At 40.9% G+C, this 24,385-nt stretch overlaps 1 protein-coding gene across 7 annotated transcripts in view; it reads right to left on the reverse strand.

The window, feature by feature from the left end:
* The window catches only part of LOC122671474 (importin-13), a 144,508-nt gene that overhangs the window by 35,424 nt on the left and 84,699 nt on the right, over window positions 1-24,385 (reverse strand). For 3 of the 7 annotated variants that reach the window (XM_043868706.1, XM_043868705.1, XM_043868704.1), the window contains exons 16-22: window positions 21,351-21,500; window positions 20,703-20,788; window positions 19,969-20,156; window positions 19,804-19,896; window positions 14,776-14,963; window positions 14,504-14,615; window positions 700-857 (exon numbers count right to left, since the gene is read on the reverse strand). In XM_043868706.1, coding sequence (XP_043724641.1) covers window positions 700-857; window positions 14,504-14,615; window positions 14,776-14,963; window positions 19,804-19,896; window positions 19,969-20,156; window positions 20,703-20,788; window positions 21,351-21,500 — 975 coding nt within the window. Of the gene's footprint in view, window positions 1-699; window positions 877-14,503; window positions 14,616-14,775; window positions 14,964-19,803; window positions 19,897-19,968; window positions 20,157-20,702; window positions 20,789-21,350; window positions 21,501-24,385 lie in introns of those variants that run through there. The other 4 variants (XR_006334351.1, XR_006334350.1, XR_006334352.1 and 1 more) reach the window with 3 other exon arrangements.

Genomic DNA, 24,385 nt, shown 5'->3' on the forward strand with positions numbered 1-24,385 from the left:
CAGAAAATCTGAAAGAAAAATCACAAAAGTAGGGATGTTGTTTTTTCTCAAAAGCATTCCAAGCAGAGCTGAATCAAATTATTTCTCAGATTATGAAGAAAACAATTTTGAAACTTTGGTCCCATCACATGAAAAGGTCAGGTCCCTAGGTTTATGGCTCTTCCTGTTGCTCCTAATTGTCAACTTATCTTAATTTTCTTTCAGTTCTTGCCAAAAGGAAAGAGATCTCAGACAGTAGGACATGTGAAGAAAAAACCTAAACCAAATATTCATAATATAAAAAATGCAGCAGAAGGTGCACATGATCTTAACAACATCTTGTGGTTATGTTGAATAGCTCAGTGAAAACTTCAGCCTTTAAAGGAACAGTTTGAAAAGCACGAATTGTCCGAGTACAATTCAGATGCATGAATACTTCATTTTTTCTTGAGAGAGACAGACCTAATTATATGTGAAGACATTACGAGAAACCCTACTAATTGCTGCAACAAGGGTGATTGTAAACCTAATTATAGGTGAAGACATTAAGAGGACCATACATATTGCTGCAACAAGGGTGATTGCATAAAAAAAAGAAAGGGGGAGGGGGAAGGGAGACATGTCTGGATATTAAGGTTGCCATGTCAAACACCTCGTACCTGTGTCAGACCTGTATATGTACCCGAATGTATATAACTGATTTAAGGACAATATATTTACCCTTGACATTGCTGATACACCAAGTAAAGCGTACACCACGTTAGATACAAGTCCCTCACCACTATGAGATACAACCTGAACAACCACTGCACCGAATGACCCTTCAGCAATGCAAGACATGGATTCAAACATTGCGTTCAGGCTAACCTCCAAAAAACCTGAAAGCCTCAAGAACAACTAAGAAGGATCAATCCATTACAGTTTTGTGTGGTTGTTCCATATAACTATATAAGTGCTACAATGCGAAGCAAAAGTTTCAGATTATGATGCACATGGAGAAAGAAGCTGCACCCCTGGTTGTTCAATGTAAGTATTACAATGTGAAACAAAAATTTAAGATTATGATGCACATGGAGAAAGCGAGCAAGAAGCTGCACCCATGGTCAATATAAGAGGGAGGTGGGCACCAAAGTCGTATTTAGAACTTGTAACTTTCTTTTGATTGCTCCTTCTTTTATTCCCAAAAGTTCTTTAAGTCGGGTAAAAGAATGGTTTCAAAATAATTTGGAAGTGACTCATCATTATGTCATTATCTTGCACATTTTCCAATACATGATAAGCTACGAGAAACTTGTTTAAGGTGGCATGGCCATATGCAACGGAGGCCTTGGGATGCTCCAGTACAAGGGAGTAATTTGATTCAGATTGAAGGAACTAAAAGAGCTAGGGGGCAGGTCTAAATTAACCATAGGAGAAGTGGTGAGGAAAGACATGCAGAGCTTAGGATTTGTGTTATATATGACTTTGAATAGAGCTGATTGGAGAACAAGTATCCATGTAGCCGACCCCATTTAGTTGGGATAAGGCTATGTTGTTGTTGTTCTCTTTTACCCCCTGACTTAAAAGAATTATTGGGAATAAGACAAGAGCCAATCAAAAGGTGTCAAGTTCTAAATACACCTATAGAGGTGTCATTTAGACAGTCCATATATATTGGCAACCCAATGGTAAGCTTCTTACGCTGTATGGGAGGGTGGAAGGTTATTTGATTGATGTGCAGGCTGTCTAGATAGTGAGTTTCTCTCTCTCTCTCTCTCTCTCTCTCTCTTAATATGTTTTATTTGCTTGTCACCAATATAAAAAAGGTTTAGTCAGTAAAAAGCTGTCTTTGCGGCATAGTTGAAAAACCAGGTTTTTTGACTTGACTCGGATTCTCTAAACGCGGTGATTCAGACAAATCAGACCTAGTCAAGCCGACTCACGTACTTTACTAATACATTGGATAAACTTGTGAAAAAGAGAGTCCAAGGTTCCAAGCCTTGGTTGAAGCCCTACAAACCATATTTCCCTTCTCTTGCTCCGTCTCCTTGGTTGAATTGCCAAGAAAGAAGTCTGGACAAGCTCCACGGCTGAGTTTGGTGGTCTTCAGGTGTACGTTATTTGTTCCTCTGTCAATTAGGCGATCGTTGATTCGCGATCATTGATTCTCTCTCTCTCTCTCTTAATTCTTCTTCTCCTTTTTTGTTTGCAGTTTTGTGTTTTTGGTACTGAAAATATTAGTGGATTAGGGATTTATTGTGATCCGATATTGATGATTGTGGGAAGAAGAGATTTAGGGGCTTGTTTTGGAGGATTCAAGCAGAAATTCGAAGGCAAGTGAACGGGAGATCGAACCAGAAATTTATCTTCCACTATGACCCTTTCCAGCTATGCCCTAATTTTCAATCATGATGATTTCAGGTTTTTTCTGCTAAATCTGAAGCAATAACAACATGCACAAAGGTCCTCAGTCCTTCAGTTTTTTTGTTTCTTCTTCTTCTTCTCTCTCATATGCCTTTCTACTAAAAGTAGTTAAAAACATTTTAAAACCCACTTCGGTAACGGAGAACTGGAGTTGGGTTCAAGCTTGTCTCATCTTTTTCTCTATTTTCAAGTTGAGAGATGGTATTCTAAGGTTAGAAGTCATCGGACCCAACAGAGAAACCCACTTCAGTAATGGAGAACCAGACATAGATAGTATTTGACCGGCCAGCAGAGCACCCGTTTGAATACTTCATATTTGTTTGCCCTTGAAATTACATATGTAAGGCCTCGACGATTCATCTTTTGCTCTGTTTTCGGGTTAAGGAATAGTGTTCTGAGCTTAAAAGCCATTAGACCCAGCAGAGCTTCAACAATGGTGACTCTGGTCTCCCAGAGTATATGGGTTTTCATCTAATTGTTCTAAATTTCTACATTATGTGTTGTCTATGTAACAATGCTAACTCAGTGACTCATATCAATTGAATTAGGGCTTCAGAGGTAGGGTCTTGAACAGGACAGGGGTAGAGGAGAAGTGACCTGACTCGCTAAGTTTCAAGTGACTCGGATAAAATTTGACCCAGTCAGGCCATTTTTTATACCTGGCGCGTCTATATGACTCTTGACCAGGTTTTGCAATTTTTCAACCAGACTCAGGTGACTCCCTTGGGTCAAAACCTGGTTTTCCAACTGACAAAATAGAGAGAAGAATTAAAGAATAATGGCTTGTGACACTATGTCCACAGCCCACTTTATTTATAATAGACTATGGAACTTTCTAGAATAGGTACAAATACAAGAATACCCTTAAGGGAAAAAATAAGACAAAAATACCCTTGTACTCCAAATTATAACACTCCCCCTCAAGTTGGTGCATAGATGTCAATCATGCCCAACTTGGAAATAATCGGATGAAAAACTTTACTACACAACCCCTTAGTAAACACATCTGCCAGTTGCTCCGATGAAGTAACAAAAGGAACAGAAATGACCCCTTGTTCAAGCTTCTCCTTGATAAAATGACTATCAATATCAATATGGTTCATCCTATCATGCAGAACCGGGTTGTGTGCAATGTTGATGGCTAATTTGCTGTCACGAAAAAATTGCATGGGGAGCTAAGCAGGAACACAGAGATCCTGTAGAAGGCCTTGAAGCCAGAGAAGTTCACAAATACCATGGGCCATAGCCCTGAACTCAGCTTCTGCACTTGAACGGGCGACCACTGGCTGCTTCTTATTGTGCCAAGTGACGAGGTTTCCACCAACCAAAGTACAGTATCCAGTGGCGGAACATCTATTGTCGAGAGAGCCAACCCAATCAGCATCAGTATAAGCTTCAATGCGGAGACGATCATGAGCAGAAAAAAGAACCCTCAACCAGGGGCAGACTTTAGGTACCTCAAGATCCTATAAAAAACTTCCAAATGACCAGAGTAGGGATCATGCATGTACTGGTTGACCATACTAACAACAAATGCAATATCCGGCCTAGTGTGAGACAAGTAAATCAACCTCCCAACCAATCTCTGATATCCTCCTTCATCTACGGGTTCACCATCCTTTTATTTGAGATGAAAATTTGCCTCTACAGGGGTATCTGCCGGTATGCACCCCAAAATCCCAGTGTTAGTCAAAAGATCAAGTGCATACTTCTGTTGAGAGAGGAAGATACCCTGATCTGATCTAGCAATCTCAATTCCAAGGAAATATCGAAGCTTACCTAGATCTTTAATCTCAAACCCGATACCCAGAAAGGTTTTTAACTTGGCTATCTCACTACTATCGCTTCCTGTAACCAGGATGTCATTGACACACACAATAAGAACAGTTATCAACTCACCATTCTTCTTCTGGATGAACAAAGTATGATCAGCATAACATTGTTTGTAACCCACAGACATCATAGCTTTATGAAAGAGTCGAAACCACGCTTGTGGTAACTGCTTGGGTATCCGGACCTGAAAAACCAGGAGGAACAATTATGTAAACCTCCTCTTCTAGTTCCCCATGAAGGAACACATTCTTCACATCTAGTTGTTGCAGCCCCCATCCCACGTTCACAGCACATGAGAGAATTACCCGAATAGTGTTTAACTTGGCCACAGGAGCAAAAATCTCCTGACAGTCTATGCCGAATGTGTGGGTAAAGCCCTTGGCAACAAATCAAGCCTTGTATCTATCAATAGTGTCATCCATCTTCTGCTTCACAGTGAACACCCATTTGCACCCCATTGATTTTCTTTCCCGGAGATAAAGTGACTAAGTCCCAAGTCTCATTTTTAACAAGTGCTCTCATCTCTTCTACCATAGTAGCCTTCCAATTTGAATCTGCCAATGTTTCCTACTAGTGCTTAGGAATAGAAATGGATGACAGAGACGAAATGAAGGCATGAAAAGAGGTTGAAAGAGATTCATAGGAGACAACATTGGAAATAGGATGAAGAGCACAAGTCCTAACCAATTTACAAACATCAATAGGTAAGTCAAGTGTGTGATCATAAGAAGGAGAAGACTTACCAGATGGAGACTGTGCAGGAGAACTAGGGTATGGAGGAGACGATTGAAGTGGTACAGTGGTAGTGGTGTCGGCTTTGTCTTGTTGTCTTCTATTTTTGTTGCGAACAAAGACCTTCGAAGGAATTATGTGCTTTTCTTGGGTAGTCGTGGGCTCCCCCTGGACCAAAGTCATGTCTTCCTCCTCTAGAGATAAAAGTGTTTCTTCTGGAGCTAAAATTGGAGGCGTTACAATACGCACATCTTCCTATGACAAGGACTCCCCTTGAAGTGGTACGGCACTTGGAAAATATACATTTGCTTCATGAAAGACCACGACTATAGAGACTAACGCCCGGCAAAAGGGAGGATGATAGCATTTGTACCGTTTTTGAGTTGCTAAGTAGCCAAGGAAAATGCAGTAGCTGCCCCTAGGATCACGTTTACCATGTTGATAATGGTTCCGGGCAAAGCACATGCAACCGAATACTTTTGGGGGGACAACAAAATTAAAGGAACCCATAAGCAGCTCCAAGGGGTAGTGAGAGTTCAAGATGTGGGAGGGCATCCAATTAATTAGGTATGCAGCCATGAGGACAGGTTCGCTCCAATAAGGGGCAGGGACGTTCATTTGAAACATCAAGGAACGTGCAACCTCCAACAAATTCCGATTATTGCGTTCAGCAATGCCATTTTGAGCAGGGGTGTCCACACAACTGGTCTGATGAATTATGCCATGCTCACCCAAATAATTCTCAAAAGATCTATCCACATATTTTTGCCCATTATCTGAATGAAGAATTTTAATCTTGGCGTCAAACTGAGTTTGAACCATATAGTGAAAGAGTTGGAAACAGCGGAAGACCTCATTCTTCTGGCGCAACACGAAGATCCAAGTAACCCGAGTGTGGCAATCAATAAACATAACAAACCATCGGTATCCAGTAATAGAAACACGAGAAGCAGAGCCCCACACATGAGAATGGATTAAATGAAAAGGTTCCAAATTAATATTATCAAGAGGATAAGCCAAACGGGTTTGCTTTGCAAAAATGCAAGTATTACAAAAAAAAAAAAAAGGTTTGGGTAGTATTGTCCTCGTACCTATTCTAGATTGTTCTATTTCATATTGTAAATAAAGAATGACCGTAGTCACTCTGACTAAGCCAGTATTCCCGGAATTCAACATGCCATCAAAGCCAAAATCAATCCGAGATTCTGGGAAGTAATTTTTTCTTCTCCCTCTCTCTCTCTCTCTCTCTCGTGATTCCGTCCTAGAACCACCACCGCCTTCCACCCCCAACCACCACCTTCTGCCCACCTTCTCTCTCTCTCTCTCGTGATTCCGTCCTAGCACCACCACCGCCTTCCACCCCCGACCACCACCTTCCTCCAACCTCTCTCTCTCTCTCTCTCTCTCTCTCTCTCTCTCTCTCTCTCTCTCTCTCTCTCGTGATTCCGCCCTAGCACCACCACCGCCTTCCGCCCCCAACCATCACCTTCTGCCAACCTTCCGCTCATGGGGAGTCTCGATTCTGGCTTTTGTCGGTTTTTCTTTCAACCCCTTGGTAGCGAGTTGTCTCCCACCAAGGGCCTTTTTTTTTGCCCAAATATGCATTGAAGACTGTTGCAGTTTTTTTCTCCTTTGTGATTGAAGTTTTTTGAACCAACAATCATGCCTGACAATTCCGAGGTTACGTCTACTTCCTTTGGACCAAAGGGCACATCACAACTTGATTTTCTTCCGTTTCCAGCCAGCTCCATTAAATTGAATGGCAGCAATTATCTGTTGAGGTCCCATTCCTATTTGTTTGCTATTGGTTCCCGTGGTCTCTCGGGCTACATTACTGGAACAACTGTCAGCCCTTTCAATGCTAGTCCTACATAAGATAAGTGGATGAATTTTATTTTTTTGGTCATGTCTTATCTAGTTAATTCCATGGATCAAGAAATTGCCGGCCGCTACCTTCTTCTTGATACGGCAGCCAAGATCTGGAAGACAGCCCAGGACACCTACTCTCAGGTAGGAATTGCCGCCCAATGTTATGAACTCCATCAGAAACTTCACTCAACGAAGCAGTTGGAGTTGTCCCTCTCCCAATACTATAATAAGATGTGCACTCTATTGCCGTAGTTGGATTTATTGGGCACCTTCACTGCAACCTGTGATGTTGACACTATGGCTTTCTGGAAGTGGGAAGATGGTTTACGGGTCTTTGATTTTTTGGCTGGCCTAAATAATGAGTTTGATCCGATCTAGGAAAATATACTGAATTGCGATCCTCTACCCACTCTTGAGCAAGCCTATGCAATTCTTGCGGCTGAGGACAGTAGACGTACAGCTATGGTTCATCCCATTACTCAGAAGAGATCAGCTCTCCTCTCTGGCTCTCAACCTAATTCTCGTGGGACCTCTTCCCACGGTACTAGTGGTGATCGTGTGTCTGGTGATCTCCCTCCTATTAAGTGTGACCATTGTGGGAAGGACTGGCATACCAAGGACCGCTGTTGGAAGCTTCATGGTCACCCTGCAGATACCAGTGGGCGTGGGAAGGGTGGATCAAATTGTTCCAACAATGCCCGTGCAAATCAGTTGTCTACTAAAGAATAGTCATTCTCTTTCCCAAGTCGTGGCTGAACTCCAAAATCTCCGGGACATGGTGACTCGTTTGGATACATCTTCTTCAGCATCTGCGTCTTCTTCATTGGCTGCTTCAGCTATTTCCCTGCCTTCTGATTCTTCAGTGCACTTCTTCTCTTTGTCTTTCCTCTGTGTTACATGTACCTAAGTTTTCTACTAATTTATTATCCATTAGTAGTTTAACTAGGGACTTAAACTGCAAAGTAACATTTTTTCCAAACCATTGTGTGTTCTCCTGCAGCGTTGACATCTCAATGTCAAGTGGTTGGTGGTCTGTACATGCTTGATAATTCTTTGGCAGCATTGACATCTCAAGCCTTGACTTTTGATTCTACCTCTGCTCTACTGGAATTAAATAAATGGCATCGCCATTTGGGACATCCCCCTTTTGAGTGTTTTGTCAGTTCTATTTCCTAATTTATTTAAAAAATGTAATCCCAATATTTTTTCTTCTGATGCTTGCACTTTGGCAAAGCAAACTCATAATGTTTATCCTGTTTCAGATAGTGAAAGTGTGACTCCTTTTAGTTTAATACATTCTGATGTATGGGCCCCTCCCTGGTGTGTTTCGACTTCTGGATTCCGATGGTTTGTCACTTTTACTGACTGTTACAAACTCACTACTTGGGTTTATTTGATGCACAATAACAGTGATGTTTTTCATTGTTTCACCTTATTTCATCAGATGGTTCAAACCCAACTTGATACCAAGGTGAAGATTTTACGGTCTGACAACGACAAGGAATACATGGACGGTGCTTTTCGCTCCTATTTGGATTCTCATGGCATTATTCACCAGACCTCTTGTGTGGACACTCCTGCTCATAATGGGGTTGCTGAACGAAAGATCCAACATTTGTGGGAGGTGGCTCGCTCCCTGATGTTTACTATGGCCGTTCCTCCTCGTTTCTGGAGGGATGCAGTGCTTGCAGCCACCTATCTTATTAATCGGCTCCCTTCCAAAGTTTTGACCGGTCGCTGCCCTTTGGATGTTCTCCCCAGCTCCTCTACGTTTGTTGTCCCTCCGAAGGCTTTTGGTTGTGTGGTATTTGCCTGGAATCACCATGCCCATGGCAAGTTTGACCCCAAGGGTCTCGGTGTGTTTCTTTGGGATATTCTGCCACCTAGAAGGGGTATAAGTGCTACCATTCTCCTACAAAAAGAGACTCGTAAGTGATGATGTGGCACCTTTCATTGCACCTTTGTATGTACATGTCCCTACCATAGAAGATGTATCTGTTGAATTGGAGGATGGAATTACAAGCATAGTTGTCACGGCGTCACGGCGATCCAAGTCGGTGGAAGCGTGTCACGTCGATATATCGACATGTCGCCCGCCATGGCGTTGCCATGGCGAGCATGTCGACCATGTTTAATTTTTTATTTTCTGTATTTTTAATGTCATTTAGTATGCTATAATATATGTCCTATAACATCAAAAATCAACATGAAAGTGTACTACACTACTACTAATATACTATGCCACTATGGTTTAATTCATGAAAGTGTAACTAATATCCATTAGTGTATATGAAAGTATGAAAAATTGAAAATATAGATTAACCTATCAAATAATTGAAAGCAATAGTAAAAATCAAATGATAGGCTAACCTGTTTACTGAAGCTTGATAGCAATAGTCTTTCTTTAGTGTATGTGATTTGGAGCAAAGCATCTAAGCTATTAAATGGTTTAAAAAAAAAAAATTTTAATCTAACTTTTATATGTACAAATATCGACCGATATGCCAACATATCGTGGTATGGCGTCCATGGCGACGCCATGGCGTCGCCATGGAAGCCATATCGAACGATATATTGACATCCACCATGGCGTAGCTCGATATGCCCCCTCTCCCAACGCCAGGACGCCATGGCGACGCCATGACAACTATGATTACAAGTCAGGAACAAGAGCAAGGACAAAGTAGCAGGCTATAATCCAGGAGTCTGGAACATTGAAAGAGTTGAAGACTTTCTCCCGTGGAACAAATTTTCCTCTGTGTAGAACTTAGCACAAAGAGACTACCATCACTACTCCCACACAATCAGTACTTGTTACAAGTCCTACTCCTAGTCATCTATCTGGTAAGCTTACTCCTGGTGCTAGTCTTGATTTACCCATTGCTATTTGAAAATCTAAGCGGAGTTGTACACACCATCCAATTTCCAACTTTGTGTCATATAATTCTTTAACTCCTTCATTCCATGCCTTTGTTTCTTCTTTGTCCTTTGTTACTATCCCTAACAATTGGCAGGAAGCAATAGCCGAACAAAAGTGGAAAGAAGCGACGAAAGAAGAAATGAATGCCCTGGGGAAAAATAAAACCTCGGATTTGGTGGTTCCTCCACCAGGAAAAAAACCCGTAGGCTGCAAACGGATCTTTGTTGTGAAACACAAATCAGAAGGATCAGTAGAGAGATACAAGGCAAGATTGGTTCCAAAAGGGTTCACCCAAACTCATAGAATCAACTATCAAGAGACATTTGCTCCTGTGGCAAAGATGAATACCGTGAGAGTCATTATTTCTTGTGTTGTAAATCAAGGTTGGGATCTCCAACGGCTTGATGTCAAGAATGCCTTCTTGCACGGAGAATTGGAAGAAGATGTTTATATGGAGATACCTCCAGGCATTGCTACGCCAGAGACATAGGAAAAGGTATGCAACTTGAAGAAGGCCTTATACGGTATAAAACAATCACTAAGGGCCTGGTTTGGTCGCTTCCATAAAGCTATGAGTGCTAATGGCTATAAGTGAAGCAATGCTGATCACACATTGTTTATCAAAAGGGTAGGGCAACATATCACAATTTTGATCGTCTATGTGGATGACATAGTGATCACTGGTAGTGATGCACAAGAAATTTAGAAGTTGAATACTTATTTGGGTATTGAGTTTGAAGTCAAAGATTTAGGAAGATTACGGTATTTCTTGGGAATCGAGGTTGCCTATTCAGCCAAAGATATATCTCTTTCTCAAAGAAAATATATTATTGACTTATTGAGTGATACAGGGATGCTTGGCTGTAAACCAGTCGATACCCCTCTAGAGCCCAACACACACTTGAAGAGTAAGGAAGGTGACCATGTGGATAAGGGTAGTTATCAGATACTAGTTGGTCGATTGATATATCTCTCCCATACCCGACAAGATATAGCAATTGCAGTGAGCGTCGTGAGTCAGTTCATACACGACCCTCACTCCTCTCACTTGGAGGCAGCATACAGAATACTGAGGTACCTGAAGTCATCTTCTGGAAAAGGAATCTTGTACTCTCCACCTGGTCATCTTCAGATAGAGGCCTATACTGATGCTGATTGGGCAGGCACCCCTAATGATAGAAGGTCAACATCTGGATATTGTACCTTTATTGGAGGTTATTTGGAATGAGCTACCCTCTATTCCTAGAAGGCTTGCTTCCAGAGGTGATTGCGTTCTTTGGTTAACAAACAGCTCCGGCCTCTTCTCCTCCAAAGCAGCTTGGAAATTTGTTCGTATGAAAGGCCAGTTAGCTCCTTGGTGCAAGCTTCTTTGGTTCAAGCATCAAATCCCGCACCACTGCTTTACAGCCTGAAGAGTCTTCAACAACTGCCTCCCAACCCAGGCCTTTCTCCGTAGCCTGCAAATCCAAGTCTCCTCTACTTGCTGCCTCTGTTGGAACAATAATGAAGACCTGTGCCATCTCTTCTTTGAATGCCCTACTGCTACTGCTATCTGGAAAGGCATCCTCCTCAAGTGCTAGCCGGATCGTAGACATATTCTTCCCTTCTCTAGAGAGTGGATTTGGATTGATATGACCTACGCTGGCTCCTCTATTTGTGATGCGGTAGGGAAGTTGGCCTTTTGTGCCACTCTCAACCATATTTGGATGGAGCGAAATATCAGGAAATGGACCTCCAATTCTCGTTCCTATCAAAAGATTTGGGATTCCATTTCCTTCGAGATAAAAGCAAAGTTATCTCTTGTCCCCCCCCTCTAGCTGTTTGGACTCCCCTAGGAACAGGCTTATTGTTAGCTCCTGGGGCCTCTCTAATGTTTCTCTTGTTGCTTCGGCCTCCCCTACCTAATGCTAGGGGTGGTCGTTTTTTCCTTTTTCCCCTCGGGGCCCTTTGTATTTCTTCTTTCTTCTCTTGGTAATGAATTCTTTTATTCACCCAAAAAAAAAAAGAAACAAGTAGTGGTTGTCGATCTAGTGCGGAAGCAGAATTTAAAGCTATGGCTCAAGGTATTTGTGAACTTCTCTGGCTCAAGGGGCTCCTTAAAGATTTGAGAATAGGTGTTGATCTCCCTATGCGACTCTACTGTGACAGCAGGTCAGCAATCAGCATTTACTCATGTCATAACCCAATCCAACATGATCATACCAAATCTGTTGAGATTGACCGGCATTTTACCAAGGAAAAGTTGGAGCAAGCAGTAATTTGAATTTCATTTGTTCAGTCTAGTGAACAGCTGGCTGATGTTCTTACTAAAGGAATTAGTAGTAAGTTATTTTGTTCTATAATTAACAAGTTGGGCATGTTTGACATGTATGCACCAACTTGAGGGGGAGTGTAGTAATATGGGTTCAAGGGTAAAATTGTGATAGGGGTAGTATTGTCCTTGTACTTATTCTAGATTTTTCTATTTCATATTATAAATAAAGAATGGTTGTAGTCATTCTGACTAAGCCAGTATTCACGGAATTCAACAATCGGCTAGAGCAACTTCAGAAGAGTCAGGAGGAGCTTGTGTCAGCAAGGCTGAGGAGTCTCCAAAATCCAGCAAGTATAAGCCGTTGACCACTTTGTAGCTTTCCAACAAATACAAGATTGCTTAAATCTGATTTATATTGAAGGAGTTATGTACCGGTCAAACTTAATTTGGTGTGCGCGAATGCTGTCAAAACGCTCTAAATGAAAATTTTTTTTTTTGGGCATCAAAACAAATGAATATTTTACCTCACTTTTAAGATTTAGCAATGTTTTACCATATTAAGATTTATGGAATTTTTAGATTTGAGAAAAACCCCAGCATTAGAAAGTTGAAAACTGCACCTACCGCCGAAAATCTAGTTTTTGTTCTTCAATTGGGCGGTTGACGTTTTATTCCTTTTGGAATTTGATTTGTTTAACTATTTTTATTGGATTCAAATAGGGGGGTATTTGCTTATTTATGAATAATATCTTAAGTAATGAAATACAAATTGATTTACTTAAATGATATTAGGCATAAATAAGTGTCTGTCCCGGTTTCCCACTAAGTCAAACTCCTATTTGGACTTTGATTTTTCAAAATCCGATAGTGTCATTGTGTTTAAATGGCCCAAAATACGCTGTATACCAACTTTCATGACCAAACTAGGTCTAAAAACCACCGAAACCAGCCATCAAGTTCAAAAATAAAAAATTACCCCAACTCGCTTTTTGGCCAGGTCGAAACCTGTACTCGAGACGAGGTCTTGAACCTTGTTTATATCTTAATGGACTTATCTGTCAATAATGAATTGAAGTAGACTGTTTTATACTTAATTGGACAGTTTAATCTCCAATCGACTGAAATGGACTTCAATGGACCTAAATGGACTTCAATAGACCTAAATGGATTGAAATGGACTGTCTTATCTTAAAATGGACAAAAATGAAAGGAAATGTACTGGAAATGAAATGTAAGGTTTAATTGATGGTTAACCCGACCAAATGGCAACCCTAACCAATAAGGAGTTAGGTGTTGGAAGAGGCACGAGTGTTTTATGACTGCTCCTTCCCAAAGGTTGGAAGATGCCCCACTCGACCGGTGGGAAGACCCCATCCCAAAGATGGACGACGTAGATTGCCCCATGGAGCCAGCATGAGGGCTCATTTGATGACGAGACATGACTGCTCGCATTCACCAGAGGAGGGCTCGTTTGATGACAGGACACAACTGTTCCTTCCCAAAGGTTGGAAGATGCCTTGTGTCACCAGGATGGCTCGTTTGATGACGAATTGACGAGTAGCACCGCGAGCAAGAGCTAAGATTGGGCAGCTGGCTGGCGACAGACACTGATGCCTCACACTTTTTGTGCGCATGTTAACAGTTTAATTCTAAAGACAAAAATTGAAGGTCGATTAAAGAAATACTTTCAAATGTCTCTTCAATTTGTTTATGAATTCCGAATATCATACTTTATGACATGAAATGTTTATGCTTGAATTTAAAAGCTTGACTGTATTTTCCTACTTATTTCTGATTATGTCGTGTCCTACTTGCTGGGCTTTTAACTCACCCCTATGTTGATTTCCCCCCCCCCCTCCCCCACAGATGTTCAGTGAGACGTGTTTGGATTTGAAGGAGAGTCGGTTTTTGATGGCTATGTAGCCTTTCTTTTGACATCTATCTTTCGGAGATTTTTGTACATGAACTAAATGGATAATGAATATTTGTATCAGAATTTTTGGGATGACTATCTTTTTGTATGTATGTCAGTGTATATTTTGGGAATCTGATGTAAGAATCTTGATCATCAGATCTAATTAACTTTTGGGATTTTAGAGTAGTAATGGATATCAAGACCATGATATGTAGTTTTACCAAATGATGTTTTAAGTTAGTTTAGTGTTGAGATTCTAATCTCAAGAAGGTTTGTGTAAGTTGCCACCGGCCCTCATTTGAGGTTGATAGATATTTTTTTCTTTCTTTCGAATCCTAAAGTGTTATTTCAAGTCTTCCACTGTGAGATCAATGAGTTAGGTTTTGGATTAAGGTTAAGGGTGTTGGGAGCGTGCGTGCTGCCACAAAGTCTACCAGAGAGGCACTCTTCCCATATAGGATAGTTCACTGATTGTGATGTGGATGTGTATCCAACAAGGATCTGTCAGAACAGTATCTCCAAATTTCTGTGGCATCAGCAAACCCCCCACCCCCCAAAAAAAAAAAGAACAATAAGAGGAATCTGGTTAAGTGCTTACATGACATGTAGGACATAGCCGCTAGTGCTGCTCCCCGATGCATAGCTGTGCAGCATATAGCTGCCTTTTGGAATGAGATTTCAAGAAGAGAGCCAGAAATAGCCAACACTTCCTACAAAGACAGATCAAGCCATGTGACAATGATTTGCTTCTCCCACACAGTCAAATCAAATTAGATGATTCAAAACAAACAAGAACAATGTTTCTTTTGGTACAGTCTTGCTGATTATGAAAGAAAAACACACACAATTCACATGATAGAAGAATTAAACCTTTGGACAGCCACGAACAAATGCAGATGCAAAGTTAGTGTAGGTCTCCACTAAGTCGGGCTCCTGGTCACATATATATGAAGAACTAAGAGCCAGTATCGAAGTTGCAGAGGTGAACTTCTCAAAGACGTTGATGAACAGAGGTCCATATTCTTCGGTATGACCAAATTCTTCAATCACAACAGCAGCTGATAAAGAATGGAATTGCCCAAAAGAGAAGACCATGAATAAGTTAAGTGAAACATACTAGATCACTTCCATCAATTATAAAAGAAACCCATATTCTATCTCATATCACATGTTAAAAAACTGAACAAAGTCAAAGATGAAGTAGAAATAGGCTTATACAAAAGCAGGACAGCAGTCAGTTGTAATTCACAAAAAGTTTTGAATTGTAACAATCAGGACTCCAATGTCGTAAGGTGTATTTAGGAATGTAGAAACCTTGGATAGTCGTCATACTATCAGGGGTGGAGCCAGGGGGTACCTGGACTTAAGATTTTGAAAAAGCCCTTAATGAGGAAAGGGGTTACAGCACTTTGGGGCACCTTAAGTTTCCTGTTTCAGGTGTCCCATGTATATGCACAGTCCCCATACCACCTTTTCTACATATTACATGCTATTTTTACATACATAAATTTTATTTTAGGAAAAAAAATGAAAAGTAATATAGCTGTAATCTAATAAATTCTGAAAATATGATATAAAAAATAAAATTTGACATATAGAATACAATTACTACAGGAGAAAACAAATTAAGGTACGTCATTATGTTAATTGGATATCTGCTTTATTTGAGCCTTGTAAAGGATTTATATGGCCAATTCAAATTGTTGTGTAGATATGGAATCTTTGGGAGCGGAAACAAGTAAACTTTCATGGGTTGTCTCATCATATAACCAAAATGAAAAAGTCATTTGCTTGTAGAATTTTCACCCACTCAATTATTTGTGAAACATTAACTCTTTAAACCCATATGATCCATTGGACACTCAAAAATAAGCCTACTGGTCCATCCCTGGTCCAGTCTGACCTAACTAATCACCATGGTTTGCTGCTGCATCAGTTCTGCCCGGTTTAAACTCGTCCACAAGTTTTGTAGTGACGACAAATCAGATCCGCACGATCATCCTTCAATCTGAAGTAGAATTCAACAACTCTTAATTTTATCTCGTCAACATAGTAGCTCTGCTGTCCCTCCATAGCTTTGATACCAATAAATGCAGTGCTAATCTCAGACCAGCAAAGTCCAGTGGGAGATCAGCTTGCTACAGAAACGTAGGTAAAGGGACAGAACCCGAATTGAGAGAAAACCAGATAACTCTGTATAAACAACTCAAAATGCATAAAATTCTGACCTAATGGCCAGATTTGAAGATATGAGTAGTTTCAAACATAACAAGTTACCAAAAGAGAGACTAGATTTAGTAACTAACAGAAAATAGCAAGTAGGAACCAAGGAATAGCAAGTCAAAATCAAAATAGAAACAAGGTTCGGATTTGGAAACTAAAAAAAGGCACACCCATTGCATGGGGCTCCCACAAATGTGGGGTCTGGAGAGGGTCATAATCTACGCAGCCTTACCCCCGCTTCATGGAGAGGCTGTTTCTCGACTCGAACCCGCAACCACTAGGTCGCAATGGAGCAACCTTAATTTCAGATTTAGAAAATAAGGTGGAAAGAAATAGTAAGTGATTTCAGAAATTAGAAACTTGCAGAAATAGCAATAGAATGCAAATTGTAGTGCTGAAAAAGACTCAAGGATTGATGGACAGAATCCACTATTGTGAAACCCGCTATAAATTTGAACTTCGGAACCTGTGTGATTTCAGGTTCTGGTTCAATGCCCATGCTAGCCTCTATGTTGTGGACTGTCTCGGTTGAAAATTCAGATCAATCTCGTGACTCGCCTATAAAGGCATTCCGAACAGCCAACTAACTTAGTCTCTAATGAGTCTAAGGTGTCTAGCGGAAGACAACACATAAGCTTGGCATGCTGGATTGATAGCCTGCGAAACCTTACTCTATTCTAGGCTGAATTATAGGTGAGAATCTCTTCTTGTATGTATATTTATGGTATTTTTATTTAAATAGTATATAGGGGCAGAATAGTACTTTCCTCTTGTGGGACCCACATTCCCAGTGCGGAATCCAACTACCCATAGTCTACCCCAGCCGGGTTTCCCACTTATGTCATTCGACATCACCTATATGACTTAGTTATAACTAATTAGCTAAAATATTTCTATTTAAAATCAGATTTAGAAACACACTCCCAAAACTGATTTTTACCCAACTAAACCAAACATTCTCATCCTTACTTTTCATTTCTTACCAAACTAAGACACCAAAACCGATTTCAGCAAAGGAGCAGAGGAGAGAAAGAAGAAGGAAGAAGAGAGAAGGGGACCTAGGGCAATTGGGAGCTTGGAACTTGAAGATCACACTTAAAGCTTGGAATTGGGGCTGCCATTAGCTTCTCTATACTAATTCCTGGTAGGTTACTTAATTTCAGTTTTGTCTTAGGTGGAATTCTTTTCCTTCTTCTCCATTTCATTGAGTTTACAACTCAATTCAGCCCAACTTGGGTAACGTAGAATGAATTTGGACAAATCCCCAAATTGGTGGGTGATTTTGGACTTAATTAACCCAACCTTACTAAACTACCTTAATTGGACCCTAAATTATGTAATTGGATCCATGCATGTAAGGATCCAGGCCATTAGAGCAAAAGCCCCAATTCTGTTTTGGCAGCCGGATGGAGTTGCAGGCTCCATGGCGGACGTCCGGTCCCTCTGGCAGTCTACATCCGGCTGCCCCTTTTGCTGTGTTTGTTGGACTGGTTCCATAGGGTGACCTAGACTTCTACCTTAACTAATCTATGATGTTTTGATGTCTATCTAGGACTGTTAGACTCTATTTTGGTGTGGATTACTTGGGTGTTTGGGATTCTATCTGGCTAGGCTTGTCTACTATTTCAGGTAAGGGAATTTGACCTTAATTTGGTGTGTTTATGAAATTAATTTCTGTTTTGTTAAGTATGTCATACCATGCACCATTCTTACAACTCTAATCATATAGTTTATTAGCTTTTATTTCTTTGCATTAGATGTGCATGATTTAGGATGCATCTTCATATTGCATTGCATATATTATTGTTCTTGGAATTACATGGTTTATGATGATGTTACTGGACAGCTTACTGTATTACTCTTATTGAAACATATGTCATCATATTAGACTGCATATGGTTAGGACCGACATAAACCCAGTGCTACGACCCTTACCAACAGGGGTTGAGGTGTTGGATAACCTGTGGTAGGTCCGATGTGTTCATACCGGAATGGGAATAAACAGTAGGGTTATCATTGGGGGTTCGCTGGTGTCCGATGTGTTCATTCCTGAACTGGCGGGTCCCCACCGTGGTAAAGTGGTATCGCTCGGGTGACCGACGTCTGGTTATGTGTTTCCGAGACCGAGGATATCATACCTACCATAGTAGCACTTATACCACATGTGACTTAGTACTGTTGTTAGAAGCATACGTAGTTTAGATCATTCATCATGGACTATACGCATATGTTTGTGTGTTTCCCCTATTGGGCTCAGTGGAGCTTACCCCTGTGGTTAACCTTATTTTTTCAGATGATACTACTTTTGTTAATACTGGTGTTTCTTTGGGAGCTACTTCCGCCCTGGATCTTCCTATTGGTGCTGGAGTTGAGGCTCCGCTATTTGTGGTGCACGATGCCTCGTGCACATGTGATGATTGTGCCTTTTCCTGATCCCTGACCTGACAGGCTAGGCTATCTCTCCTTCTCTTTTTGTGTTTATAACACTTTTGTATAGTTATAGTATAGTTTTTGTTCAGTTATACCTTGTTATACTTTTGAGAACTGTAAAGCTGTAACACAAGTTTATCATTAATGCAAATGCTTTATCATCTAGACTTCTCTTATTATCGATGTTCTCTATTACTTAATTGTTTCCGCTGCTTTTGCTTACTGTATTTGTGGCATATGTTTGTAAATAGGGTACTGCACTTGCGATCCTGGGGGATTGGTTGGATATCAGAGACATCCAGTCACACTTGGCCCTTATGAACCGGGCCGAGGTGTGACAACTACTATACCAGCACAAGGAATCAGACGTGAAAACTTGATTGATTGGAGAAGAAGATAAAAAAAAATAAAAAATAAAAAGGAATGATATAAACTAGGCTCCCCACCTAGAACTGGACTAGCATTTTACCAGTCCAACTTGGCATCCCACCAAGGCTTCACTGCATCTCACAGAACTAACAAGCAAAAGCAATGCTTGAATCACAAAATCATGGGGAGTTGTGTAGCCACCTCTCTTTATCTATAGAACTAAGAAATAACAGAATTAGGAAACTCTCCATGCATATGCTAAGTAAAGTCCCTTTACAACTTAACTCTTGAAATTCTAAGAACACAGAAACAAACACTTAATTTCGTATAGGCTTCAAATGCCTCATACTTGGGCTTATAGAATTGGCTCATTACAATAAAAACCCAAAATACTAAACCTACGACCCATATAACCCTTTGGACACTCAAAAATAAGCCTATTGGTCCATTCTTGGTCAAGTCCGACCCAAGCGATGGCCATGGTTTGCTGGTGGTTTCTTGCTCCATCATGGTTTCTTGCTCCATCAGGATGTCAACCAAAACCCCCATCTGATCAGCTCATATTGTGGACACTAAAGGACACTGCTTATCTAGAGGATGAAGTTGATATGCAGCATCCCAAAAAGCAATGAACCACTAGAGTGATTTTTCACAGGAAACCTGTCCTCCCAGAAATCTCAAAGAATTTATTACCTATATGGGTAGAAACAGATTAACAACTATGGCTAAGTGCTCTTACAAACAGACAAACACTCAGCAGAAGTAAGCCCATAAATTTGCTCGCAAATGCTCACTGTTTGAAAATCTAATTGTCTATCTGATTCCATAATCGAACAAAATGTTGACATATCCTCAAAATTATAAAAACTATCTTACCTGCTCTGACAAAGCATTCTTGGTTTTGGAATGTCACAAAGTTTGAAGATAGGCAATCTAGTACTTTCGGCAAAAGCATTAGGAAGTGCTGGCCTGAAACAAACAGGTTTCACAATTATATGGACAGTCAAGTATATTAAGCAAAACCTGAAAGAGCACCAATACCTGAAGACTGAACTGCTTGTGAAAGGGCCCTGCAAGCTGCTGTTGACAGACTAGAACTCTCCATATGTACAGACCTCAATATTTTCTCCAAAATTGGCCAAAATACCGCCAGCAGAGCACAAACAGTATCATCTTCAACAGGACCAGATGAGGGAGACACTGCAATATTACTTAATGCAGTTCCCATTCTGAAACCATGACAGAATGGGAGCCAGACTAGAATTAGATGTATAACAATTAGTTTATCAACCAGTAACACAGCCATTAAGAAAGACGACAGAACAACATTCTGACTATAGAACAAGGAAAACAGAATATCAAAAACAAAAGGGCACTTCTAAAGCACACGTAAAATTTTCAATGCAGATGTTTCGCAAGAGGCAGACCTAGAAGTTCAAGCATGGAATTTATTACCGTACCTAGGGAAAAAGCAGGGTTCAGACAATGTAACACAGCTGCATTACATGCTACAACTATAATATAGCTCAATTAGAATTTATTACTAGTTCAAAGACACCAAAGTAGTATGTTCGAAAAGAAGATTCCACAGTTTCCTTTTTTGGGTAGATCAGCTGTATTCTGAGCACCTCCCACACATCAGAATTAAACATTTTTTATACTACTCCCTTGAAAATAATAGTAGAGCGCCGTTAAATCCTGATCTTCAAGATACAAAGCTGCTTGGACAGGTTTCAACATAGCCATAGAAGAGTTTAGCATACCAGGAAACAAACCTGTGAAGTCCTTTTGCAGCAGAGTTCAAAACTTGCGCATAAGTGGCAGGATTCTGCCTCAGAGAATGCTCCCGCTCTACATCGATCTGGATAAGAAATAGCATTCAAATATAAGCATGAGTTCACTATCACACATACAGTTAGTATAAATCACTCAATAACCGAATGTGCCCTTCCCCGAAAAAGTGTCAAATAACATTCTCATCCAAGGGTTTACAGCTTCAGAAAAAGCTTGTGCACCCTTCCACTCTACAATGGGAGCTCAAAGTTCTTTTAGCTCTGTATAGAACCTCCCCCCCGTTTTCAAGCACTAATTCATTTTGATAAATAAGTAAATTATATTTCTTATTTCAAGAAAAATGATTGACTAATGTCTATGCAGAGAGAGCAGAAAGTGGATGGACGATGCACACACATCGTATCAAAGAATATGATCGAGGTTATTAAGTAAAGAATATCCCAGAAACCTGTAATAATTCTGGTGCAGAAGATCAAGAATCTATACCATAATGTGTGGGTCCATACAAGCATGGTGCACAATATCTCATACACTGGTTATCTTCATTGTTAAAAACCAAGATTCATGGTTACCACACCATCATTATAAACAATAATATAAAGAAATCAGAGGAAGAACAGAATTCTTACTAGTTTTCCTATGGCTTCATAACTTGAAGAAAGCAGTCTAGCCAAAGAGTTGTTCCTTAACTCTTTGTTTGGAATAGATCCAAGAATCATAGTTATTGCACAGACAACTTCTTCGTCCTCTTCCAAAGGCAAGTGCCTCTTCTCCAAACCCTCAAGAACCACAGATTTGTCAGAATTATATGCTCATACAAGAAAAAACAGAGATTCCAAAGAAAACAAGAAGAGAATCATTATATCACAAAAGACTATAAAAGAATGACTCTAAATGCCCCAATAAGAACAATAAACTTTCACATTATAAAGAAAATAGTGATTTCCTCTCTATGGTATAGGTTAAATTCCTGTTTATCTGAAACAACATATATAAAGGGGTTTGGTTTGATTTATGACCCCTTTTTCTCATTAATATAAATCAATATACCAATAAATTCATATAGAGGTAAGGAGGTGTTTATGAATTATTGGCATAAAATGTTTACAGTTGTTTATGCTCTGGATGTTTAATGAACATGTGCTAATACATAATATATTATTCACTTAAGCATACCAAACCTATTTTTCATTATGGCACCAGAGGCGGCCATTTGGATGATGAGTGTAATTGGAAATGGACCAAGAAGGGGCAATAACAAAGGCTATGTGGTTGGCATTGTCTTCTTTAATAAGAGCCTCAATGAGGCAGCAAAAGGGGGCATGAAGGGATTTGAGAAGAGAGCGGACTTCCAATTGTTTAGAGGGAGCGGTTAGCCCTCTAGTGTTCCAAATAAGACCGCTATTCATTGAGGTAAAGTGGTGGAGGCTGCAACATTCACCTGGTTAGCCAGTGAAAGGGGGGGTTGTATTTTCCACGGAGATAGGTCCTAAGTAAGGGTTGGGGGGGAGGGAAGTTTGCGGGGCAAGGGTTTAGAGGGCGTCGTAGGAGGGTAGTGAGGGGAGAAAGCATGTCTAGATTCACGATCTCAGAAACTGGAGGAAGAAAGGATGCGGGCGGGGAAGAAGGGTTTGCCGGGTGAGGAGGATCGATCTAGGGTTAAGATAAATGGGTTCGGGTCGGATTAAGAAGGAAGGTTTGGTTTGGTTTGAAGAGGGAAGGACCAGGGGATCTGGAAACCAGACCAAAGCGGTTTAAAGGATTGCTGACCAGGGGGTGATCCTCTCGGGATATAGAAAAGGGGGTGGACCCTAGAGGGGGTGAATGGCAGGAAAGGAAGAATAGGGGGAAGATTCGAGACAGAAGGGGCAGAGCTTAATGGGGTAAAGTCAGATTGCCTATAGCAGAAAGTTGTGTCGACGAATTCAGTAACAGAGGGAGAGGAAGAGACTGGCAAACGGGGAGAATGGGGATCCTCTCCAGAAGGAAAAGCTGGTGCGACAGCAAATGCTCGAGCATGAGGGGGGAGCATCAGTATGGGTGTCAACCGGTATGGTTTCAGTAATACGGTATGGTTTCGGCACAGTATAGAAAATAGGTACCAAATACCGATACCGTACCGTACTGCTTCAGTACGGTATATAAAACGGTATGAATACGGTACAAAAACTGATACTGTACCGTTTCAGTCTCTTTTTGTTGTAATATAGGTACAAGGGTAGAACTGTCATAAGGGTATTTTGGTCTTGTACTCGATCCGGAATGTTCCTCTATTCTATTATAAATAAAGTTGACTTGTGTCACATTGACACAAGTCATTCTCCCATATTCTTTAGATTTCATCATGGTATCCAAAGATAGGGAATATCGACCTAAGTTTTTTGGTCATGCGAAAGACTAAGAAAACAGCAGCTTCTCACTCACCACCACTTCCGCCTCCCACCTACACCACTTCTTCCGCCTTCCCTTTCTCTTCCACTTTCTCTCTTCTCTTGAGACCACCACCACACCCCTCCCACTTTTTCCCTTCCGTTTTTTCCCCTCCAACTTTTTTTCCGCCTCTCCAGCCTAAGCTGCAGGGGTCCCCTTCCCTGCCTACCTCTTTCAGCTTCCCTTGGTGGTGAGTGTATCCCACCAAGGGCCATTTGCCTTCACCTATGCCTTAAATCTCCTTTTTATTTTGGAGATTTTTTATGTGCTGCTTTGTTAAGTGAAGATTTGTGATATTTTTTTCCCTTCTCTGCGGCCATGTCTGACGAAGATAATTCTGCCATCTCTTCTGGACAAGGGGGAACCTCCGTGCATCGTGAGAAGGATTTCCCTAGTTTCCAGACTAACTCTGTTAAATTAGATGGCAATAATTACCTCATGTGGTCGAGGTCTGTTTCGCTTGACGTTGGTTCCCGTGGTTTGAAAGGCTGATGGGTACTACTGTTCGACCCAGGATAAATGGGATCTTGATGAGTGCCTGGTGATGTCTTTTCTCCTTAATTCCATTGATCCTGCTATTTCTCAGAGTTATCTGTTGTTGGAGACTGCTGCCGATGTCTGGAGTGTTGCCAAAGAAACCTACTCTAAGGTTGATAATGATGCCCAGTGTTATGAACTCCGTCGGAAGATACATAAAATGGAACAAAAGGATCTTACTCTTAGGCTCTTAGCCAGTACTACAATGCCATGAGAGGTATCTGACAAACTTTGGATTTCTATGGGAAGTATACTGCTGCATGTCAGGCTGACACTATTGCATACTGCCAATGAGAAGAAAAGCTTCGAGTGTATGATTTTTTGGCCGGACTGAACATGGAGTCTGATCCCATTCATGCACATGTCCTGACTAAGGATCCCTTTCCAATCCTTGCCCAAGCGTATACTATTATTGCTTCTGAAGAAAGCCGTCATGAGGCTATAGTACACCCTCCTCCTGTGGAGTGTGCTGCCCATTATACGGCACCCTCTATAGGGGCTTTGACTTCCTCTACGACTCCTCCTTCTGTTCAAAATCATGGTTCTGCTGCCCCATCTGGGCGACCTCCTGTTAAGTGTGACTACTGTGGGAAAGAGCGTCACACCAAGGATCATTGTTGGAAACTCCATGGCCGTCCCCTTGATTCCCGTGGGCCTGGCCCACCTAAATCTGGAGGAAGTACTACTCATCAGTCCA

This window comes from Telopea speciosissima, chromosome 8, assembly GCF_018873765.1.
Source record: "Telopea speciosissima isolate NSW1024214 ecotype Mountain lineage chromosome 8, Tspe_v1, whole genome shotgun sequence".
Classification (NCBI taxonomy): Eukaryota; Viridiplantae; Streptophyta; class Magnoliopsida; order Proteales; family Proteaceae; genus Telopea; species Telopea speciosissima.